This window comes from Takifugu rubripes, chromosome 13 (genome assembly GCF_901000725.2).
Source record: "Takifugu rubripes chromosome 13, fTakRub1.2, whole genome shotgun sequence".
In the NCBI taxonomy this organism is placed as follows: Eukaryota; Metazoa; Chordata; class Actinopteri; order Tetraodontiformes; family Tetraodontidae; genus Takifugu; species Takifugu rubripes.
The window spans coordinates 15,606,964-15,626,871 of NC_042297.1; the positions used below are offsets into that span (position 1 = coordinate 15,606,964).

Here is a 19,908-nt window from a genome sequence, read left to right on the forward strand (position 1 = left end):
AGTGTACGACCATTTTCTCAGGAAATCTCAACCAGACACGTTAGTTCATTTGCAAAAAATGCTGTCTCCTGATCCCAGGATTGGGTGAACTATGCTGCAAACCAAATCTTTGCTCAGTCTTGCAAGACCTAAACACATTTACCAGTTACAAAAATAAAATTAAACCTACTTGATCAGCTATTTCATTTAAGGTCTTGCTTATATTGAGGATGCAGCTGGACATCTAATAGGTTTGGCTGCTATTACTGTGCACATGGCCAAAAAAAATTGATTTTGAATCAGGTGAGCCTTATTTACTATATGCGAAATGCACGCGCACACACACACACACTAGTCCATATTAACCCCACACTCGAGTCTGAATTGATGTCGGTGGCGGTTTGGGTCAGTTCCATCGCGTTACCTATTGTTAGGTAAACTGAATCTGTGGCGCCACCCTGTGGTTATATTGAATATTACGTCAGTCAATTCACTGCATACAGAGACCACGCGAAAAATATCGTGTACCATATAAAAATGAAACGCATCACTTGTACATACATACATTTATTTTATATAAAAGAAAAGAAGGGTTGTAATATTAACAGTTATACACACAGAGCTGTCACTGAAAAACAACAGTGTCCAGCATGGCAGCTAGGCACTGAACAATGTTGGACGTCATTAAGACATCGACATGCTCCTCCAAGTGCCTCTTAGGATCCTGCAAGCACAAAAAAATGCAGATGACACAGGAGGAACACTCCAGTTCCAAATTTGTAATCAACTTCAGAGAAAGATTATTTGTCAGCATATCTAACCAAATTATACTCATGCAATAACGCTACAATATCTGACTGGTGCCAGTACCAGTACTGGTGCACCCTCCCAGTTTCCAGTACTGGTACATTAATGCATAAAACCTCACCTGTTTGCCAACGTTCTTGATTGCGAGCTGCTCGGGGGTCATTTTGTCCTCTTCTTCAACAGCCTGAGTTCAAAATGCAATATTTTCTTAATGCCAATGCTGATTTAATGATGACGAGTAACAAATCATCTGTGTGATTTGTTCACTTGCGTCACTCGCATGCTGAAAAGGTACTTTTGAAACCCTTTATTTTTATAACTTCAATCAATATTTGCTAGATTTTTACAGGACCAATCATGTAAGGTATCTAAAAGTCTTTTTTTTTTAATGAATGGCGACATAAATCTGTACCTTGTTGTAGTTCTTGGCCAGCTCCAGCATTTCTTTGACAATAGTTTCATTGAGCTTGCAGTGCTCACTGTAGTCCTGCAGGGTGAGGCCTTCCATCCAGCTCTTCTTATGCAGGTTCAACAGCATCTGGAGGGAAATAAAACAATGTGATGATGTTAAGTCTTCTCAATTAAAAGTAAATAAACAAGTGTGCTTTCAGACCTTTTGCTCCAGTTCATTTTTCCTGTAATTGATGGTGATGGAGTAATAATGTCGGTTAAGTCCATGAATCAGCGCCTGAAAGCCAAATGTAAATAATGTGTTTCTCCTCACATCATAATCATGACAAACCTCTGCACCACTTTACAGGGACGCCTGTATTGTGCTAACAGATTAGTCAGAAACAAATCTTACCTGAATTGAAGGCTTGTTCAGATGTCCCAGGTTGGATGTGGTTTGTCTAGGTTCATGCCCCAGCACCATCATGTTGGCATTGATCAACCTGAACGCATCGATAACAACCTGAAAGAGACGGTAGGGCAAAAATCGTTCAGCTGCCTGCCTGGCTAAAGATGAATGGTGGCTCAGTTGATCCTGAATGTATCTAGGGCCTTACAACCATTTCCAGATGAAACTTCTTTACCTTTCCTTTGACGCTCTGAATAGGATCCACCACAACCGCGACGGCACGCTCCGAGAGCGCCTCAAAACTCTGCTGTGTGTTGATGTCCACACCAGACAACCAGCAGCCAAATCCAGGGTGACTGTGGTACCATCCCACCACCATCTCTGGTCTAAACAGCACAATTTATTAAATGTATTGATTTATTAGCAGTGCCTTAATTGTAATAAAAATCTGGTCACAGTATTTTGCTGACAAATGCAGATAACAAAATACAAGTATATTTATACTGCAAAGTAATTATGTTTTCACATTTTACCTGCCAGTCTGCTTTAGCATGTCCAACATTTTGGCCTGAAACACAGGGTCCACTGCTTCCACACTCACCCCCTGTCAGGTAAAAACATTAACAATAGTGGTAAATCTACAGTAAAGGAATTATTTGCAGGTATTTTCCTCCCTTTGAATAACACCAATGCACAAAACTGAACATACCGTTCCTGACTGAGGCATGGCAAACACATCGATAACCCGCACGGTATAGTCATCCACAAATTCTCCCAGCATCAGTCCCATGACTTCCATTGGTACACCCGCACGCCCATGCTTTAACATCTAGTGAAGAGCAAATATACAGTGAACTGAGGAACAGACATTTTTTAAAATCAGGTTTTGTGGCAACACTGGGTACCTTGAGTAGGGCCAGAGAGGAGATGTAGACCTGCTCTGCTGTGTCTACAGCAGGTGCATCTGTTGGGGGCCCCTGCAAAGCAAAACATACATTTCCAAATGCCTCGCTATCAGCCAACCATTATTTTGAAGTGTAATGTATACGATTTGGACTTGGGAGTGTTTGATGTGTGTTGCAATATTAGGCTAAGATAAGTTTAGGATAGCCATGAATTTAAGAGTATGTATACAGTATAATTTAATTACTAAAACAAAAACATCGGCATGCCATGTTATAGGTGTTATGAAAACAGGTCTCCAGTTTAATGAGCTGCAAGTTATTTGTCAAATACACATGGAAGGTATTTGAACTCTTTATGATCTTGGGTCAGTCCCATATTAATGAATGTGGAAGTGAATGTTACCTGTCCAAGTCCAGGCATTCCTCCTCCAAGCCTCAGCAGTCGGTCCATTTTGGGATCTGATGACACAGCAAATACACAACTTAATGCTTGGTGGGACTTGCGTAAGACCTTGACAGTATGTATTCTATATGTTAGATATTTGGTACCGGCAGCTTCAAATTCTATATTTGCATCTTTTAAAAAAAAAAAAAAAAAAAAGCCTGTCATTAACACAATAGCGTAGTCTTTAAAGGTTAGATTTCTATATATATTATCACTATGTCTTACACAAATGTGCTTTTTCCCCCATTTTAAATAGTCGTGGACAGTCGTGAATTTAAATATATATAAACTAGAGGTCACCTGGTAATATGAAAAAGGATGAAGTTAGCATCCAACTCGCTTATTAGCTTCGGGTAGTTATGCAAGTTGCACTAAGGACAAAAATGTATAGGCTGTCATATTGACCAGCACATTATTTAAACAAGTAACCAACTCCCGTGGTTCATATAGAAATTAGGAAGAAAACTGCATCTACCCAAGGTTCCAATAACTCCGTTTGTTACTAGCTGCTTTAGCCTTAGCTTACTATTGCTACACAATCTTCACTTCGAAATTGAAAAAAAAACGCCAAATAAACAAAATGCCGAATCATTCTGGTCATATTTCTGGAAAACTGATTTCCGTGTTAAATCTGTATGTCTACATACCTGCTGTCAAATTGTTCCGATAATCACAAAAGCTTGATTCTTAACCTAGACAACTCAAACCAACAGGCTACAATGAATCAGCCAGAATGCTCCTTTTTTTTACTGTAGAAAAAACTACTTCCGTCGCACTGATGATGTCATTTTCTGGTGCCGGATTGGCAATTTGCAAATTTAAGACACAAGAGGGCGACAGAACAAAGCGTTTCACCATCGACTTTGCTTCAATATATTATTTTATTTGTGTTTCTTAAAATACATGTTGGCGTAATTATCTAATAATATATATATAACGGAAGATAAAATATTATTATGTTACGTGCAATATTGCTTCCAATGGTCCTTGTATGTTTAAACATTAATAAAACGTTTGTCACTCTCAAATGTTGTGGTTTTTCGTGAACAAGACCATTTGTCTTTTTTTTTATTATGATGTAAATGTAAATAATTGTTTGATGTCATAAAATTGCAGTATGGTTGGAACTGATCCAAGTTCATGCAGTGTAAGGATTTAATTTTTTGCAAAGTTACAACAGCAGCAAATTTATATTAATACTTTTTTTTTAATGGAACCAAGCATATTTCAAAACGTTTTATAATTTAAAAAATACACCATGGGCCTGAGTTTAAAGACTTTACATACTCCAAAACAAGATTGTCTGCTCTCTGTCACAAAATATTTGCAAGCATTTGCAAATCCATCAGAATATTGTTAACAATCTCACCCAACACTGTTACTGACCACATTGGCTAGCCAGACTGGTTAAATGTCAGTGTTTTGAAACCAGCTAATTCCTTATTGAGTTCAAATTCCTCAGTCACCTCCCTTCCCACACCCACAAAGCTTCTTTCAGCCTCAACACAATTAGCAATCTTAACCAGGATGTGCATATTATTGATGAACTAGACTGGTTACTACTGAGTTTTCTCATGCATTATTCACACTCTCTAAAGTGCAATTGCTACATTGCTCATCTTCTTTGGGATTATTGCTTATACAGTTTAAATGTTACCCACTTAAATTTGAAGCCAAGGACTTTGTCTTTAGTTTATTGCTTATTATTATTTCTGACTGGGCTTTCTTAATGAATTCAACTCCTTTTGTTACTGGCTCAAAGTGGTTCTACCTGAAATCTCTTCACAAACACAGAATCATCATTTCTGAAACCATATGATAAATTAAACAAGCAAACAATGGATGAGAGATGAATGAGACAATGGCACAGATCAATTGACCGCTGGGTGTTTGACACAACTGAAGGAAAGCAGCTTAAAAACACAATATGTTATATTTGATTTGTGAAGGTTTTAGCATGAAACATGTCACCTGAAGGTCGATTTATGCTCCAGTTAACACAATAGGATTATCTATCAATGACTAAAGAAACTGGATAATAAAATGCACAGGAAACCATTCATACTTGGGCTGGTTAAGCTGATTATTCAGATAGGAATGATTGGACTTTAGGGAACTTCAGATTGCAACCTGACACCAGCTTGGAGCCGTTACCCTACCAGTGGAGGAAATAAGGGGGGGGGGAATTTGATGCTTTAAGAGCTTCCCTGCAGTCCGATGGGATTTGGATTTAGCTTTGCATTATAAAATCTCCAGCAAGACCAGCAGAAGGATGGCTCCATTGTGGCATTTAGTGTCCATATGTAAATAAAAATGAAGTGTAAGGTAACCTGTCCCTACCCTCTTCACTGCTGTGGCTGTGCTTGTGTGTGCACAGCAAAAGATTACAATTTTGAGTGTGTTTCCTACCAATCTGCTAATGTGCTCTAGGTTTTCTGAATAAACATGTTTATAGAGGTTAAGATGGAAACCATATGCTGAGGATCAACAGCTGCAGTTGAATTTAGTCTAGGCACCCTTATTGTGCGTCATTCTTCCTTTTCATTTCACTTCCTGTCATATCTGAAAGTGAAAATATCCCAAGAATCTTCTCTCAAAACATTTAGTGATAAATGAAATAATAATAACTGCATTGGAGTTTAAACGCAAGGTGTTATCAAATGGACATTTTTGCTGATTAAATATGTAGCAACAGAAAGAAACCATATTCTATACTGCTTATGGATGAAAATGGTTATAATGGGCATAACAACACACTGGATCTTTATTCATTGGACCAAAATCTGAGTGAAAAGCAACACCTACCTATTTATGCAGCCTTATATACCCCCTCATTTTAATTATTAGGCTAATTTGTATTATTTACACAAAGAATGTCAGACGTAATTATACTGGAAACCCCTCTGTGGTGTTTTGTGAAGATATAAAGAAAAGAGCTAAAGCACTAAACGCGCTGAATTGAAATAGCCTTTGATTGATGGCATCAATGCCTGACCTGCAGTAATGAGAGAGGCTGTTCCTCATTCTGGGTGCAACAACCAAAACCTTTTATCCCATTTAGGCCATCGCCTGATTATGAACCTAAAGGGTCTCAGAGGTCAAACGCAGGACATTGCCAATTCAGGTCCAGGTTGTATGATGGAAAATTTTAAAAAAGGATGAAGAATCATTTTATAACACTAACTTCCTGTTTTTCCACAATTTGTCATGAGTAATTTCCGTGCCTCATGTAGAAAATAAAAGCTTACTCTGCACTTTTAGAAATGTCCAATCATATAAAAGCATCTCACATATAAATGAACCCTCTTCTTTCCATGGCTGAACCCCCACATCACGTGATGTACATGCAGGATAACCAACCAAAGCCTGCATAGAAGGTGGATTGCATCTCAGCTGGTGTAAAATAGGTTGCGTCCATATATTTATTGTGTTGGTGACTGCGCATGAGCTCTCTTGCGTGGTTTATAGGGAGACTCTGACCTCCAGCCTGGGCCAGTTCCCTGCTTATATTTCATTGCATCCTCATTCTGTGACATATAGTGTGTAGGATGGGGGGAAGGGTAGGAAGAGGAAGAGGGTGTGTGTGTGTGTGTGTGTTGTGGTGGGGGTGAAGAATGCTTGGTATGTGCGGACGACGACAACATGAAAGCAAACCGGTGTTCAATCTGACGCACCGTGCGCCAACAGTCCAGACCCAGACGCGCTTTGCGATAGATTCCACATTTTGGCACGGATATAAGTGGTCTGTAGGTGGCCCCATCGTAAAAATCACCCCAGTGTTGCGGGTTTTTATGAAGCCACGGTGTAGCTTTTTGATGTGGAACACCCTGCAGGGGCGGAGATGGTTTGGTCTGTAGTAGGTGGGACTGTGGAGCGGTCTGCAGCAGGACGTCGTAGATCAATGAACCGGAGGCTCGTCCCGTCGCTTGTTGTGCGCCCGACTGGATAGATGTCAGTATATCTATGCAGGAACGAAGCCGTATTCCTGATAACCAGGTCGTTCAGTATGCGGATGTTTTAAGCCCACGCGTTATTTTATAGATTTTACGCACCGCTTGGATTCAGCGCCGTGACTCGTCGTTGCGACTTATTTTTTATAGGGAAATTAAGGGGCGAAAATAAAAATCGTTTACCCTCCAGGATGATCTTTGCAAACACGGGCAACACAGGCAACCCGCTGAAGACAGCCAATCGGAAGCAAGTAAGAAACACACGCACGCACGAATTTATTATTTGATTGCTACTTTTTGGATCTCATTTAAGGCAGCATTAAGACCAGACATGGTGAGTAATCGCAGCCACACGTGACGTCAATGAGCTCCTTTAGGCTTCAAAAAAAGAGGCATTTGCTCATCATTTTAATATATACATACACACATATGTATATTTTAAAAGGCCCCGCGCGACCAGTCACCAAGAACTCCAGTTATGGATGGAGGAATAAAAGCAGCCGCCGTGGTGACTCGGCCGCTGTAGACATTAATTATTATATCCATATAACCCTGTTTGCCCAGTCTGTCTGGTCAATATGCGCAGCGGTTATTGTGAGTGTGCGTATGTTTGCGCGTGTGTCATTGTTCTGGAGAGAATAGTGCTGCCTGCATCCTTTTTTTTTTTTGACCGCCCAGGTGAACGGAAAAGTGGAAACCACGCCCCTGAGTTCCCCGCCACACCTTTGATTTGATGGAAAACGAGATTAAAACGCCTGTGCGGGGCAGCTGCTGCTGTTCGACCCTTTGAGTGTGTGAGCAGATGAAATGTCCATTCAGTTGGTCAAAATATTAACATTTGACTGGGTTTATTGTAGGGAACCATGTCACTCAAGAATCCCAAGGGTGTGGGTGTTTTTCAGTGTGGGTGTTGGGGGTGGGTTTAGTCTCCTTGAAGGTGTTTCGATGCTCTGATGGAGACTCAGGTGCCTAATTTGAGCCCATGATGGTCTGTAACACAGTTATTGAGGTAATTAGACATCAGGAAATATAAAAGCCTCTGGGCTGCTTCTTCCTCCCACTTTAATTCCTCTTCTGATAAAGCAAAATTGCAAAGCCGTGGACGCGAAGCCATCACATGATGAGTAGAGGACTTTCTTAATGGTTTAAGCTGGTGAATGTTCGCTCGTATCCATTGCTGCTCTGGCTCCATGGGAGCTGCTTGTCCTTTGGTTATGGACAGATGGTGGGATTCTGCCATGCTTTTTGTCTTTGATCGGCTCTGGAGAGGCTGGCCTGGAGCTATTTTAATGAATGAGTGAGAGGAAGGAAGTGTTTTACAGGGCCGTGCTGCATGATTTGACTCACAAATATGAAAAAAATTGTGGGTTTCCTTGCTGTGACTATTACCAATGTGTAAAATTCCATTCAAAATCACCCACCCTCTCCCATTTTCTTGACCTGTTTGAGATATTCAAAGCCTTTTTGTTAGAATTATTCATCCACAAACACAAAAGTGAGCATGATTTTTAGACTATTGCACTGACAGTCACGAGTATTTGTCACCATTCCTCTCAGTATTTGTACAGTCTTTGCTTCTCCTGCTTGCAGTTGTATGTCTGTGTGTATGTAAACTGCAGGTAATCCTAAAGTCTATATTCTGGACGTGCACACATACCATAAAGCAATAAATTGGCCAATTTGTTTGCTGCTTCTGGATCTTGTATCATAAAAGAGAATTGTAAAGTAGCACACAGGTGAAATGGAAGCAGGTTCTGGATATTAGTGACTACATATATTTTTTTTATCAATACTTTCCCAACAGACCTGTGAACTGTCAGTGGATCATTGTTTGTTTTGATGCTTGTTTTTTTAAGCTCCAAAATGGATGGGATGTGCCATAAGGAATTGTAATGTTTTCTGTGTTTTCAAATGTTTGGGTTTTTTTGGTTTACACAGAGCTTCTTGTAAACGTTGCCAAGGTTTAAATTAGATTATCTAGCTTCTGTCGAGTTGTAACAGTGGCTCTCCTGTGTGCAGTCTTACCCCATGACTCCGTCCAGTCCCGGCAGCAGCAGCAACAGCAGCAGCACAGGCCCGGAGCAGCTCAGTAAAACCAACCTGTATATCCGCGGCCTTCCTCCTGCCACAACGGACCTCGACCTGGTTAAACTGTGTCACCAGTGAGTACACCCAACACAACTTTGCAGTAGTCAAGCCTCCAGTTTGAGTCAGATCAAACAACATCTAGCAATAATCTAGCAACAATGACCCATATGTTTATATTCTCACTCTTCACCTGCACACATGCGGTCAAACATGAGCTCCGCCATTTTACCGTGAAGTTCAGAAATGTTAGCACACTATGGAGCATCGCCTTCATGGTCCTGCCACTTCATATTTAGTTCCTGGACTCAGCCACTCTGATCAGCTGACCGAGGCCTTGTAAACGAACTGCATTCACACTGCAAAAGCAAGGCAGATTGTGTCTTTTGTGATTGTGCTGTTTCCCTTTGTAGCAATTAACCTTCATCAGTTATGTCTGCAGAGCCTTTTGGAAGCTCTTAAAACACATTAGTTCTGCTTCTAATGATAACTGAGCACTAAATTGTCTAAGTACTTAATGTTGGCGTGCCCATCTGTAATCCTGTTTCTGTCTATGTTGCTTTTACTGTTAAACTGTAAAGAATTATTTAGTCTTGTGCGGAGGAACACGGGTATTCACACAACAAATAAGATGGATGCCATTCAAGATGTGTACAATTAATATTAGCTGAGAATATAGTGCAGGGTTTGGAAAAGCTTCCATTTGTAATCTCTCCGGAGCGAGCTGGCTGTTTCCTCACGGTTTCCTGTCTTTGTGCTAAGCTAACCAGCTTTGTGATCCTTGCAGAGTTTTGAGAGTTGGGTCTTCTTATATCTAATGGGTTTCCTGCCATAGCTTAAAAAATGTCATTATTGTGGTTTTCTGCTGGATTCTAATGCAGAAATATTTATTATCTGCGGTTTTGCCCCAAAACATAATAAATGTACCCTTGTAGCCACAGCGAAAACTGATGACACATGAAATGCTCCAACCATATGTCTATAAACAGAAACTGACATGGAATGGCTCAACAGTGGAATGTAGACTATAAAATATTTAAAGAAAAAGCAGAGTTGTGCATGAAGCAGCCTGGTGACACAAGGCTCAGTCTGATTGGACAGTATGGTGGATGCCATAATTACTGTAGTTTAGTCTCCTCTTGTTCCCAATGAATCCCAAACATATTGAGGGCTCCATTCACCCATGTAACCAGCCGCAGCAGCAGCTGTTTGTGTCCTGTTTGCTTGTGTTTTGTTCATGTTCCCAATGGTGTTTGCCGGCACAAAGCAGAAATGAAAGCGCTTTTCATGGCGACAAAGTCTGAATGGTGATGTAAGCTCGGCATTTATTCCTGCATGATACATGTGCTCAGACAGCAACTCACAGACTCTGACTCTGGTTCAAATGAAATGATGAAACAAATGACAAGGGATTAATATGGTTTCCAAACATTGAGAAGAACCTTTATTAGTTTATGAGACCAGATCCATAAATCCCCATAAATCTGAATGAATATAAGTATTTCATGAGCTCCCTCAAGTCTTATTTTTGACCTCTTAAACTTCCCACTAAGAGATTTCTTTATCAGCTGCTCTATAAATAGAGAATTGATGGGCAGTATGCGCAAAACAATTCATGAATTTTAATGGCATATGACAGTAACATGTATGTGATTGTACTCAGGTATGGCAAGATTCAGTCTGCAAAGGCAATTCTGGACAAGACAACCAACAAATGCAAAGGTCAGTCAAGTTATTAACATTTTAGAGTTTAATGTAGAGTTTGATGTTGTTGGGTAATCCATTAATAATTATATTGAGACCCGATGTGTCCGCTTTGTATATGTGGCATCTATGTTCTGCAAGAACATGCAGAAGCATTTTGAAATTGCATTTGGAATATATGATAGTCATATATTTGATTTTTAAAAAAAGCTAAAGCAGATTATAATGGATTACCAAAACTCAAACAGGGTTCAATGCTCTAAATGCAAATGGAGGAGGGACTTTGTAAAACACACTGAATAATCACGGCGGCCTGTGTAGTCGCTCAAAGAAAGAAGAAGTGCGTCGCTGTTGGTGCTTGGTAATATCATTTGGCTTTCTGCTGTTGAGTGTAAGCCAAAACCAAAATAACATCAATCTGCAAGTAGTAAATTCACGTATAACACATTAAAATGTTTGGTGGCACTGATTGGGACAGTATCTCTGCTTCTCTCCATGTAAATACCAACCACAGGTTACGGCTTTGTGGACTTTGACAACCCGGCGGCAGCATTAAAGGCGGTCCATGCTCTGAAAACCAGCGGCATACAGGCCCAGATGGCCAAGGTGAGCTTGTTGCAGGCACAAGTGTGTGTGTGTGTGTGTGTGTGTGTGTGGGTGGATACGTGTGTATGAGCATGACTTGCCTATGACCATCTCTGATGGGCTGTACTTGTTTAATGCGTGCCTGTGTGCAATACGTGTTCAGAGAATGACATTAGACTGGTCACATGACCCCAGCTCACAAGCTGTTCTTCCCGTGACCCCATTTATTTTCCAGATGTCATGCTTCCCTCCGCCAAATAACCTGTCATTCAGTGTGCCATGTTTTTCAGAGGACCACCATCTTGCACACTAACACACCATCCAGTTTAAAGAGACAGATAATACAAATTTATTACACCATACTGCATCTTGCTGTTCAGGTCCTAATAGATTTAGATAATGAACACGTTCTCTCTGCTTTGAGGCTGCATATGTTATCGAGGACAGTAGGATTTGATTCAGTAACACCTCTTTTGGTCCTCTAATGTACCTAACCTGGCCTCTGCCGGTGTGTGGGTAAAAGTTCAGTGACAAGGGGTTGCTCTCTTTCTCTCTCCTCTCTCTCTAATGCAAACACACACGCACACACACTCCTCTTTCTCTCTGGAGAGCAGGCTGTGCTTGGAACAAACGCAGCAGAAAACAGTTTGTGTTGTGGTAACTAGGCTACACTGCTCTCCTGCTGTTTCTAGGCAAGAGGTGCGGAGCTGCCGCTGCAATGCACAGATGAAGTGTGCGACCGTCTGTTTGTCTACCCGTGTGTATATGTGTGTACAGTTTGTGACAGCTTATTCATGTTTGGTTAAACAAATGTCTTCCTCTGACCCTTAAATATACTTTAGTTGAGCCTCAAATCCTAATCCGCACAGCAGGAGACGGGAAAAATAGATCTGCTCTTTCAGTAGACAGGAAGTAGTGCCGTGCGGCTGCTAAATGACAAATGATGCGCATGCATTTAGAAATGTGACTCTTGCAGATCAGATCACATTGTAAAACACTGTTCCTCTTGCTCTCCTGTAACGTGAGCAGCAGCAGGAGCAGGACCCCACAAACCTGTACATTTCCAACTTGCCTCTGTCCGTGGATGAGAAGGAGCTCCACAACATGCTGCAGCCCTTCGGCCAGGTCGTGTCCACGCGGATCCTCAGAGACTACAGCGGCAGCAGTCGAGGCGTGGGCTTCGCCAGGTGGGTTGTGGGACTCGTGCGATTGCTAGGTGGAGCAATGGCTAATTACATCGAGTTCGGTGACATTTTCAACATCTTTGACATCAGAGCAGGACCTTTTCTATGACGATTTTAACGGGAAGTAATCCTTCAGGCATTTTTGTGTTGACATCTCTTTCTTTTATGAGTTGCCTATTATTTCAATTTTAACAAAGGATGTGTATGTGATTCATTATAGAACAGGAGGCTGCAGGATGTGATTTAACTTTAGAATGAATCAACGTTTATTTTTTTGCCAAGAAAGCGTAACAGCGTTATCTGCGTTTGCGTCACAAGACCGCGAATGTGACTGAAGATTGCTGCTTGCAGCGGCGTAACCATGAGTCATTATCTTTTTACCCAACAGGATGGACACCACAGAGCAGTGTCACGCCGTCATTTCCCACTTTAATGGAAAATTTATCAAGATACCTTCTGGAGCTCTGGGTAGGATAAATGATTTCTTCTTTTCTTCTCACCCCTGCCTACAACCGAATGGTGTGTGATTGTTATTTTATCCTTTATTTTGTCCTCTGGGTCCAGCTCCCTCTCAGCCATTGCTGTGCAAGTTTGCAGACAGTCAACGGAAGAAACACGGTCACGGAGGATTTGTTCCTAACGGCCAAACAAGTGATCTCAGACTAGTACGTTGTCACTGCGAGTGATGTTCTCTACGACTGAATTCAAATGCAACATAAACACTTGACTCTTCGTCCTAGGGTGCGATGACTCTCACCTATGACCCTTCCTCAGGAGCTATGCAGAACGGGTGAGTAACTGCAGGTATGATAATGTTTACAATGTAAATACAGGTATGATTCCTGAAAGTTGCTCTCTCTTTTTGAAGGTATTATCCTTCTCCATATCCAATGGCTAACAGGATAATGACTGTCCAGCCTGCAGTGTCTCCCTATATGTCTACAGTCCCGGCATACCAGGTATCTCTCTCTCTCCCTCTCTCTCTCTCTCCCTCCCTCTCCCTGTCTGTTGTGTTTCAAGATATCTGCTGGTATATAGGTTACATGGGTGTATAGAGCGATGTGTGCGTTGGTTTTTAATGGTGCTATAGATATTGATACTGCTGCCATGTAGTTTTCAGTGTAAAACTGCATAATAATAGGCTGCCAGGAGTTGATTATTAATTCTGCATTCGCCATCGACGATCAGGGGGTCAGTCTATTAATTAAGATTAAGATTCAGAATTTGATGAAACAACCACAAAATGGCAAAGAACTTTTACCACATGCACAACAATCATTGACACCTTTATTATTTTCTTGACGGGTAAAAAGTTCTTTGGTTGTGAACCTGATACTTTGTGTGACCAGGGCATGGGAGGTGCTTTTAAAATCACTTATAACCTTCCAACAGGAGGCAGAGATGTAATATCTGTCAGCTTCCCAGTGATTCATGTTCCTGTTAAATGTGTTTTAAGTGCCAGACCAGCAAAGGAATGGGGTGACCATAGAAAGACAACAGCATTGGGTATTTCTCCAGTGTCTGAACACAGTCCCTGAGCATGAATAATGAATGTGTGGCTGGATTTGTTAATCTGTTGTTCCAGTTTAAATGCATCATTTATGCTGGGGATGTTCTTTCACCTTGAATATAATTGATGTAAAGTTTCTTTCTCATAAATGTTCCAGTTTATAACTCTTTTCCTTCCATCTGTTTCTTGTTTTGCCTTGTTGTTCCCGTCTGTCCTGCCATTAGGTACAGAGTCATTCTTGGGTGGCACATCAGCCATATATCATGCAACACCCTGTAAGTGAACAGCATTGTTTCACTCATACACACCTTTCTCTTGTTCTGTGGGCAAGTGGCTTTGCTAAAGCCCACTGCAGTGGCAGGCCCGTGGTGCTTTAAACAGCCTGTTTTGCAGCCACAAACTGTCTGAAACATCTCCAAATCTGGAGGTGCAGACCTGGGAGGGGAAGGGTTTCAAGGCAATACCCATTTTCTATGCATGTGCTGAGCTGGTGTACTGCAGCCGATCCATATACGAAAGGGAAGTGGAACAACCAAAAAAGACATTTAGCCACTGTCCTCCACCCCCTCCTTCCCTCTCTCTGGATCCAGCAGGAAATGCCTGAAGCAGAGACAGCCTTGTGACTGTTTTTTGACTCTTCCAACAGATGGTTTCCAATGGAACAAGTGTCTCTGCTGATTTGCCCCTCCTCCACTTTTCCCCCCCTTTTTAACTAGGAAATGGTTCATTCCCTAAAGGCGGCATGTTTAATGGTATACAGTCTGGAGCTTCATGTATGCCATGTCTTTTACAACAGCTTATTCCTTCTTGCAGCTTTGAAAAATTCCTTATTTTGAGCGACCTCAAAGCCACCAAATATTCCTCCTGCGTGTCACTCTCTGCCATCCCGCAGTTTAAAACTCTAAGTCATGCTTTATTTATACCAAACACCCCTTGCCACACATGCTCTGGTCCAAATTTAGGATTTAATCGGAATTAGTTTAGTCTGTAATGTGGAATCATGTGATCTGTGTTTGACAAAAACATCTGTCCCTTATTACAGGCTGCTGTGATGTCGCCCCCTGTAGACACTTCGATGTCCCTGCACCCAACAGCCATGCTAACACAGCAGATGGGTCAACTATCACTGGGAAGCACGGGGGCAGTGAGTGATATGGATTTTATATTCTTTTTATATGAGCATCAATATGGATGCTCATATAAAGGGGTGGGATACAGACAAAGGTGACTGAATTAAAGTGTAGGGCAGCAGAAGTCCTGGGTTTTATTAAGGCTTGGGAAATATCCATTAAATAATAATCTTTTTCATTTTCTCCCTGTGTTTCAGTATATTTCCCCCAACCCCAACATCCAGGGAGGTTACATTCCTCAGTATCCTCCCATACAGGCGGTACCTGTAAGTAGACTTGGCGTGTACCAGATCAGTCTTTTTCAGTGATTTCTGTCTTGAAATAATTGTTGTTTTACAAAGTCACTGAAGCCATACTACATTCCCATGGCCACGAGTTATCCATGACGTTTACCTCCTCTAAAACTATCAATTATCTGAAACAAACACGGTAGTTATGCTTATTACCAGGTTCTAAAAGAAAGACGCAATTTGTGTTTCCAGGAAAATGGGACGCCTCAACAAGTGGATTCTTCCAACAACTCATCTCCTTACAGCCAACTCAGCAAGTAATCACGGGTATGATTATGTTTCTGTCCCTTTCTCTTCTTTCTCCTTGCAACCTGCAAACATAATATATGAATACTTTCCTTTGCTTTAAACGCGCTTTTCCCACATCTCTGAACATTCTTCATTAAGAAAATGAAGGAAATAATCAGTTACCATGCTTATTTTATCACTTTGAAGCTTGAATATCCCAAAATGTGTAAATGTATTGCACACAATATTACAAGGTTTCCCCTTAAATCTGAATGCTAAAACATGCAGAAAACGGTGTATGTCCTTTTTATTACTATTAGATCGTTACCTGTGGAAGAGCAGCCGGGCGCTGGTTGATGACATCACGGCAATGGCAGCTGCTGCCTTCTCTGACTGGACCAGATGCGTGAACTTTTTTGCACAGCACCAGTGTTTGTGGTGATTAATGAGGACAGTGAAAAACAGACTCAAGCGGTTGGCTAGTAACGGGAAGAAAACCAGAGCAAGATTTATTTTGATAAGAACCCACACTCGCTCTCCTTTTTCTTTTTCTCTTTTTTTTCCCCAAGGATCAAACAGAAGCCAGAAGATCCACACCTCCCCAACCGCACCTTCAAGTACAACACGATAGCAGGATTCATGAGATTTCCCCCTTTAGGTTTTCTATGATTTCTAACTTCCTTGTTTGTGACATGTGGAAAGAAACTTGCAAAAAGCCTGTTTGCACTGAAGTTTGAAGTTTAAACACTTTTGTTTGTTTAAAGATGCCACAGAACAGCTTATCAGTATCAGTTAATGCTCAACTGCACCTGACAGCTGACGCAGGCGACCATTTTACGAGGAAATTAATGAATTCATTATTGGGGAAGAAAAAAATAGGTGCCTTCTTTACATCCCATGAAACATCCTCCATCGAATATGATCAGGTGTCATCTCTCAATCTGACTGATCAAAGTGTGTGAAATCACCAGTGTCTTGATATCATCTGGTAGCAATAAGATGGCGAGAGTCTCGCAGCAATACTAAGAACACGGAATGGCAACGTACTCGGAGCAACTTTGTAATCACACTGAGGATTGACATAAAACAGGCACGCTTTAGTGAAACTTTACCACACAGGCAGACATCTTTTAATGAGGGTTTTTTCTCCTGTTCTCCTGTGGTCAGTTTGACCTGCGATCTACCTCACGGTTCTGCTGGACTCTGCTGGTGTGGTGGGGTTTGCAGGTAAAGCCCCGGTTTCACCAGAGCGGACGAATCAGAACCAAAGCCACGCTCAGGAGCTGGCTAAATGATAAGACTTCTTTCTTTTTTCTTTCTCCCACACGCGGCGTTCTCTCCCAGACCTGCTAAGAAACATTGCGCTTTGTTTCTTTATTTGTAATCGCTTCAGTTGTGGTGTGTCATTCGCTCAACAACGAGTGCCGTTTTATTTTATTTTTTAGCAGAGAGCTAACTTTAGAGATTCAGAACCTTTATCGTACAACCGCTTTTGCCATTCTTTAAAGATTTTTAATGATCCTCTTATATTTTTGTTGGGTTTTTTTCCCCTTTTGACAATATAACATACAAAATAAGTCTTGTGTTACAGCGCTCCTGTGAAACTCTGTAAAATAATTGCCATGGATTTAAACTCTTTTTAGGCCGGACCACATGCCAAACGATTTGCGAGACGAGTGGAAAAATGAGAAATTTTTACCTCATGCAAACGTAGTAAATTCAATCATGAATGCTGCATAAGCACTGAAGTTACACGACTGGCTACCATTCTGTTTTTCAGAGCTTATTTTCTCCGCAATAAGATTTCTAAACGACACATTCAGGGCCAAAAATGCAAACCTGCGAGTTTTGTTGTTTGCTCTTTTTCTTTTAAAAGGATTATTTCTGATGTGAGGTCTCAACAAGAAGAGAAATGGTCAAATATTTAGGCTCACAGTGCTTCTCCCTCCCTCCCCCCATCCCCAACAGTACAATGATGTTAAATGCTCTGTGTTGGGAAAATACAAGTAACCACACTTTTACTGGCAGTACAATTGGATTCTTAGCAGTTGTTGCTGGGAAAAAAATGTAAAAAAAAAGAAAAAAGAAAAAAAAAAAGCCAAACCCAAAATAAAATGTACCGGTACACGTTATCCTCGTTGCTTCCCCTCTCCCCTTCAAGCGATAATCAATTTTCTCCTTGATCTGTCCTTGAAAACATTGGAAATAAAAACACTGCTGAATAAAAGGCTCTTTCTCAGATACCACTGCTGTCGTAATTAATTATGTGGGTGTTGTTTTTTCTCTGCATTTTGCACATTCCTAAAATTTACAACTGAAGGGTCAACACTGATGCAGCAGAGGCCAAATGATTCAGACTGAGCGTTACAGCGAGTTAATTGAATGTAATACAGTAATAAACTACATCAGAGTTGATATATTATTATATATATTTAAAATCCCACTATTCTTTGTGGACAAATGTATCTATGAGATGTTAAAGAGTCTGATTTATATAAAACAATATTAAATACATAAAGTAAAAGAAGATAAGCAATACTTAGTCCTTGTCAGCAGAGGGCGTCGTCAACCAAAACTGTCCAGAAGACGGAATACAATATTTCATTTTAAATGTCGTTTTACAGGTTTCGTGTGACCACATCTGCTCTTATGTCTGCAAATTATGACTGCTCAGATGAACAACATGTGTGCTCCCAGGCTCGGGCCCTTTCCAGGTACTATTTTAGTCGCACAGCCTTTAATATTTTCACTCTTAACACTGGATCTGCCTTCTGAAGTTCAGACTTGGCACAGCTGATCCAAGAGACATGCAGGCACCATGGCCTCATCGCCCACCAGTCAACGGGATCAAAACCGCCGGGGATACAAGATTAGACATCACACCCGACTCCCCCCCCCAACACACCGTCTATCCAAGAATATACATACATGCAGATGCCACAAAGCCCATATGCACACACACACACGTCAATCACATGCCTATTGTGAGGGTATTAACCCTTTGAATCTGATATGTTCCAAGCACAGTCTCCCCTTCTCCTTCCTTCCATCCGGCCATATCTCTCTTAATTCTTCACAGGTGAGGGGATACAAGGCACTGATCCCCAGAGGAAACCCAAGGTCACACCTGGGGCACAGAGAGGGGCCTTTGCAGGCATCGCTCCGTTAGAGGGATTTTCCACAGCAGTGCAAAATCACCCATTAATCTCAGTTGTTTAATGAACTGTTAACAGTAAATCAGAGGTATAGGGAGGGAAAATGAATTGGGAGGGCTGAATTAGTAACCCAGCTTTCTTTCTTATTTCCAAAGAGAATTTTGTCTCTATCTAACAAATTTCCATTACTGTTTAATTATATGAAATATATATTTAGAGTTTTATTTCCCAATTGAGCCTTTTCTGATAATATAGCAATCTATTTTAGTACATTTGACCAATTGGTCTTTAATAATTGCCTGCTCAAAATGTGCTTTAAGCTCTAATTCTCTCTCCAGAGAGTTGCAGATGCAGATGCAGTTGCAGATGAGCGATATAAAAAACAAATCCCGTCATGACAAATCATCCTTCACAAGAGGCATGTCAGCGACTACAGCTGTGAGGATATACATCTCATCATTTAAGTAATCACTGCAACAAGTGTGTGATTCAACACTGCAAACAACTAAGTGTGTGTGCAAACACATGTCCCATTAATCCTCTTACTAAATAAAACCACACTACATCATAGTTTTTTGTATTAGGACTAGGGATCATTAGACTATAATATAATATAATATAATATAATATAATATAATATAATATAATATAATATAATATAATATAATATAATTAATATAATATAATATAATATAATATAATATAATATAATACTTGCTGTATGTTTACTGGATTCTGGATTGGTAATAAGGATATGGAAGCTGTTATTGCTAATCATGCTTATTTCAGGCTGTTAAACAGATAAAAGGATTTAAATTCTTGTGAACTGGATGATAATCTTAAACTACATCTTCAGGTAGATGCAGCAAAAAAAATCTTTGTGTTATCTGAAAAATACACAAAAGCTAAATAAATCTCAAATAAACTGATAACTGAAGATTTCTTAATTGACCTATATTTATGCAGTACTGATTTTCATAAAATCCATTTTATTTTATTTCTATTGCTTTGTAGCCCTATTATCCCTTAAAATGGCTTTTCTTGTGGAAATGTGTGCTTGTTGAACCGATACCACTCCACGTTTCTGGAGTATAACCCAATACCATGTGTCCTTCTGGAATCTCCAAATCTTTTATGCACTATTATATTTTT

The 19,908-nt window shown here is 40.6% G+C and overlaps 2 protein-coding genes across 2 annotated transcripts; one reads left to right on the plus strand and one right to left on the minus strand.

The window, feature by feature from the left end:
- Positions 1 to 530: 530 nt before the first annotated feature.
- On the minus strand, positions 531 to 3,721 carry psmd14 (proteasome 26S subunit, non-ATPase 14). Its single transcript, XM_003969656.3, has 11 exons — positions 3,583 to 3,721; positions 2,894 to 2,949; positions 2,491 to 2,562; positions 2,295 to 2,414; positions 2,119 to 2,189; positions 1,821 to 1,971; positions 1,592 to 1,699; positions 1,400 to 1,474; positions 1,199 to 1,324; positions 908 to 970; positions 531 to 703 (listed from the first exon to the last, which is right to left on the minus strand). The coding sequence occupies exons 2-11, from the start codon at positions 2,939 to 2,941 to the stop codon at positions 605 to 607; spliced, it is 933 nt and encodes a 310-aa protein (XP_003969705.1). The 5' UTR covers positions 2,942 to 2,949; positions 3,583 to 3,721; the 3' UTR covers positions 531 to 604.
- Positions 3,722 to 6,577: 2,856 nt separating this feature from the next.
- rbms1a (RNA binding motif, single stranded interacting protein 1a) lies at positions 6,578 to 17,844 on the plus strand. Its single transcript, XM_003969876.3, has 14 exons — positions 6,578 to 7,136; positions 8,905 to 9,047; positions 10,634 to 10,692; positions 11,189 to 11,280; positions 12,289 to 12,446; positions 12,832 to 12,911; positions 13,008 to 13,108; positions 13,184 to 13,233; positions 13,312 to 13,402; positions 14,178 to 14,228; positions 14,996 to 15,097; positions 15,281 to 15,349; positions 15,566 to 15,640; positions 15,922 to 17,844. The coding sequence occupies exons 1-13, from the start codon at positions 7,077 to 7,079 to the stop codon at positions 15,632 to 15,634; spliced, it is 1,125 nt and encodes a 374-aa protein (XP_003969925.1). The 5' UTR covers positions 6,578 to 7,076; the 3' UTR covers positions 15,635 to 15,640; positions 15,922 to 17,844.
- Positions 17,845 to 19,908: the final 2,064 nt, after the last annotated feature.

Bases quoted from the DNA above. Each gene is read 5' to 3' on its own strand.
- psmd14 (XM_003969656.3), bottom strand. From the start codon at position 2,941: ATGGACCGACTGCTGAGGCTTGGAGGAGGAATGCCTGGACTTGGACAG. The intron at 2,415-2,490 runs GTACCCAGTGTT...GCTCTTCACTAG, and splicing joins CCTCTCTGGCCCTACTCAAG to ATGTTAAAGCATGGGCGTGC. The intron at 1,700-1,820 runs GTAAAGAAGTTT...CGTCTCTTTCAG, and splicing joins TTCAGAGCGTCAAAGGAAAG to GTTGTTATCGATGCGTTCAG.
- rbms1a (XM_003969876.3), top strand. From the start codon at position 7,077: ATGATCTTTGCAAACACGGGCAACACAGGCAACCCGCTGAAGACAGCC. The intron at 7,137-8,904 runs GTAAGAAACACA...TCCTGTGTGCAG, and splicing joins AGACAGCCAATCGGAAGCAA to TCTTACCCCATGACTCCGTC. The intron at 15,098-15,280 runs GTGAGTGATATG...CCTGTGTTTCAG, and splicing joins CACTGGGAAGCACGGGGGCA to TATATTTCCCCCAACCCCAA.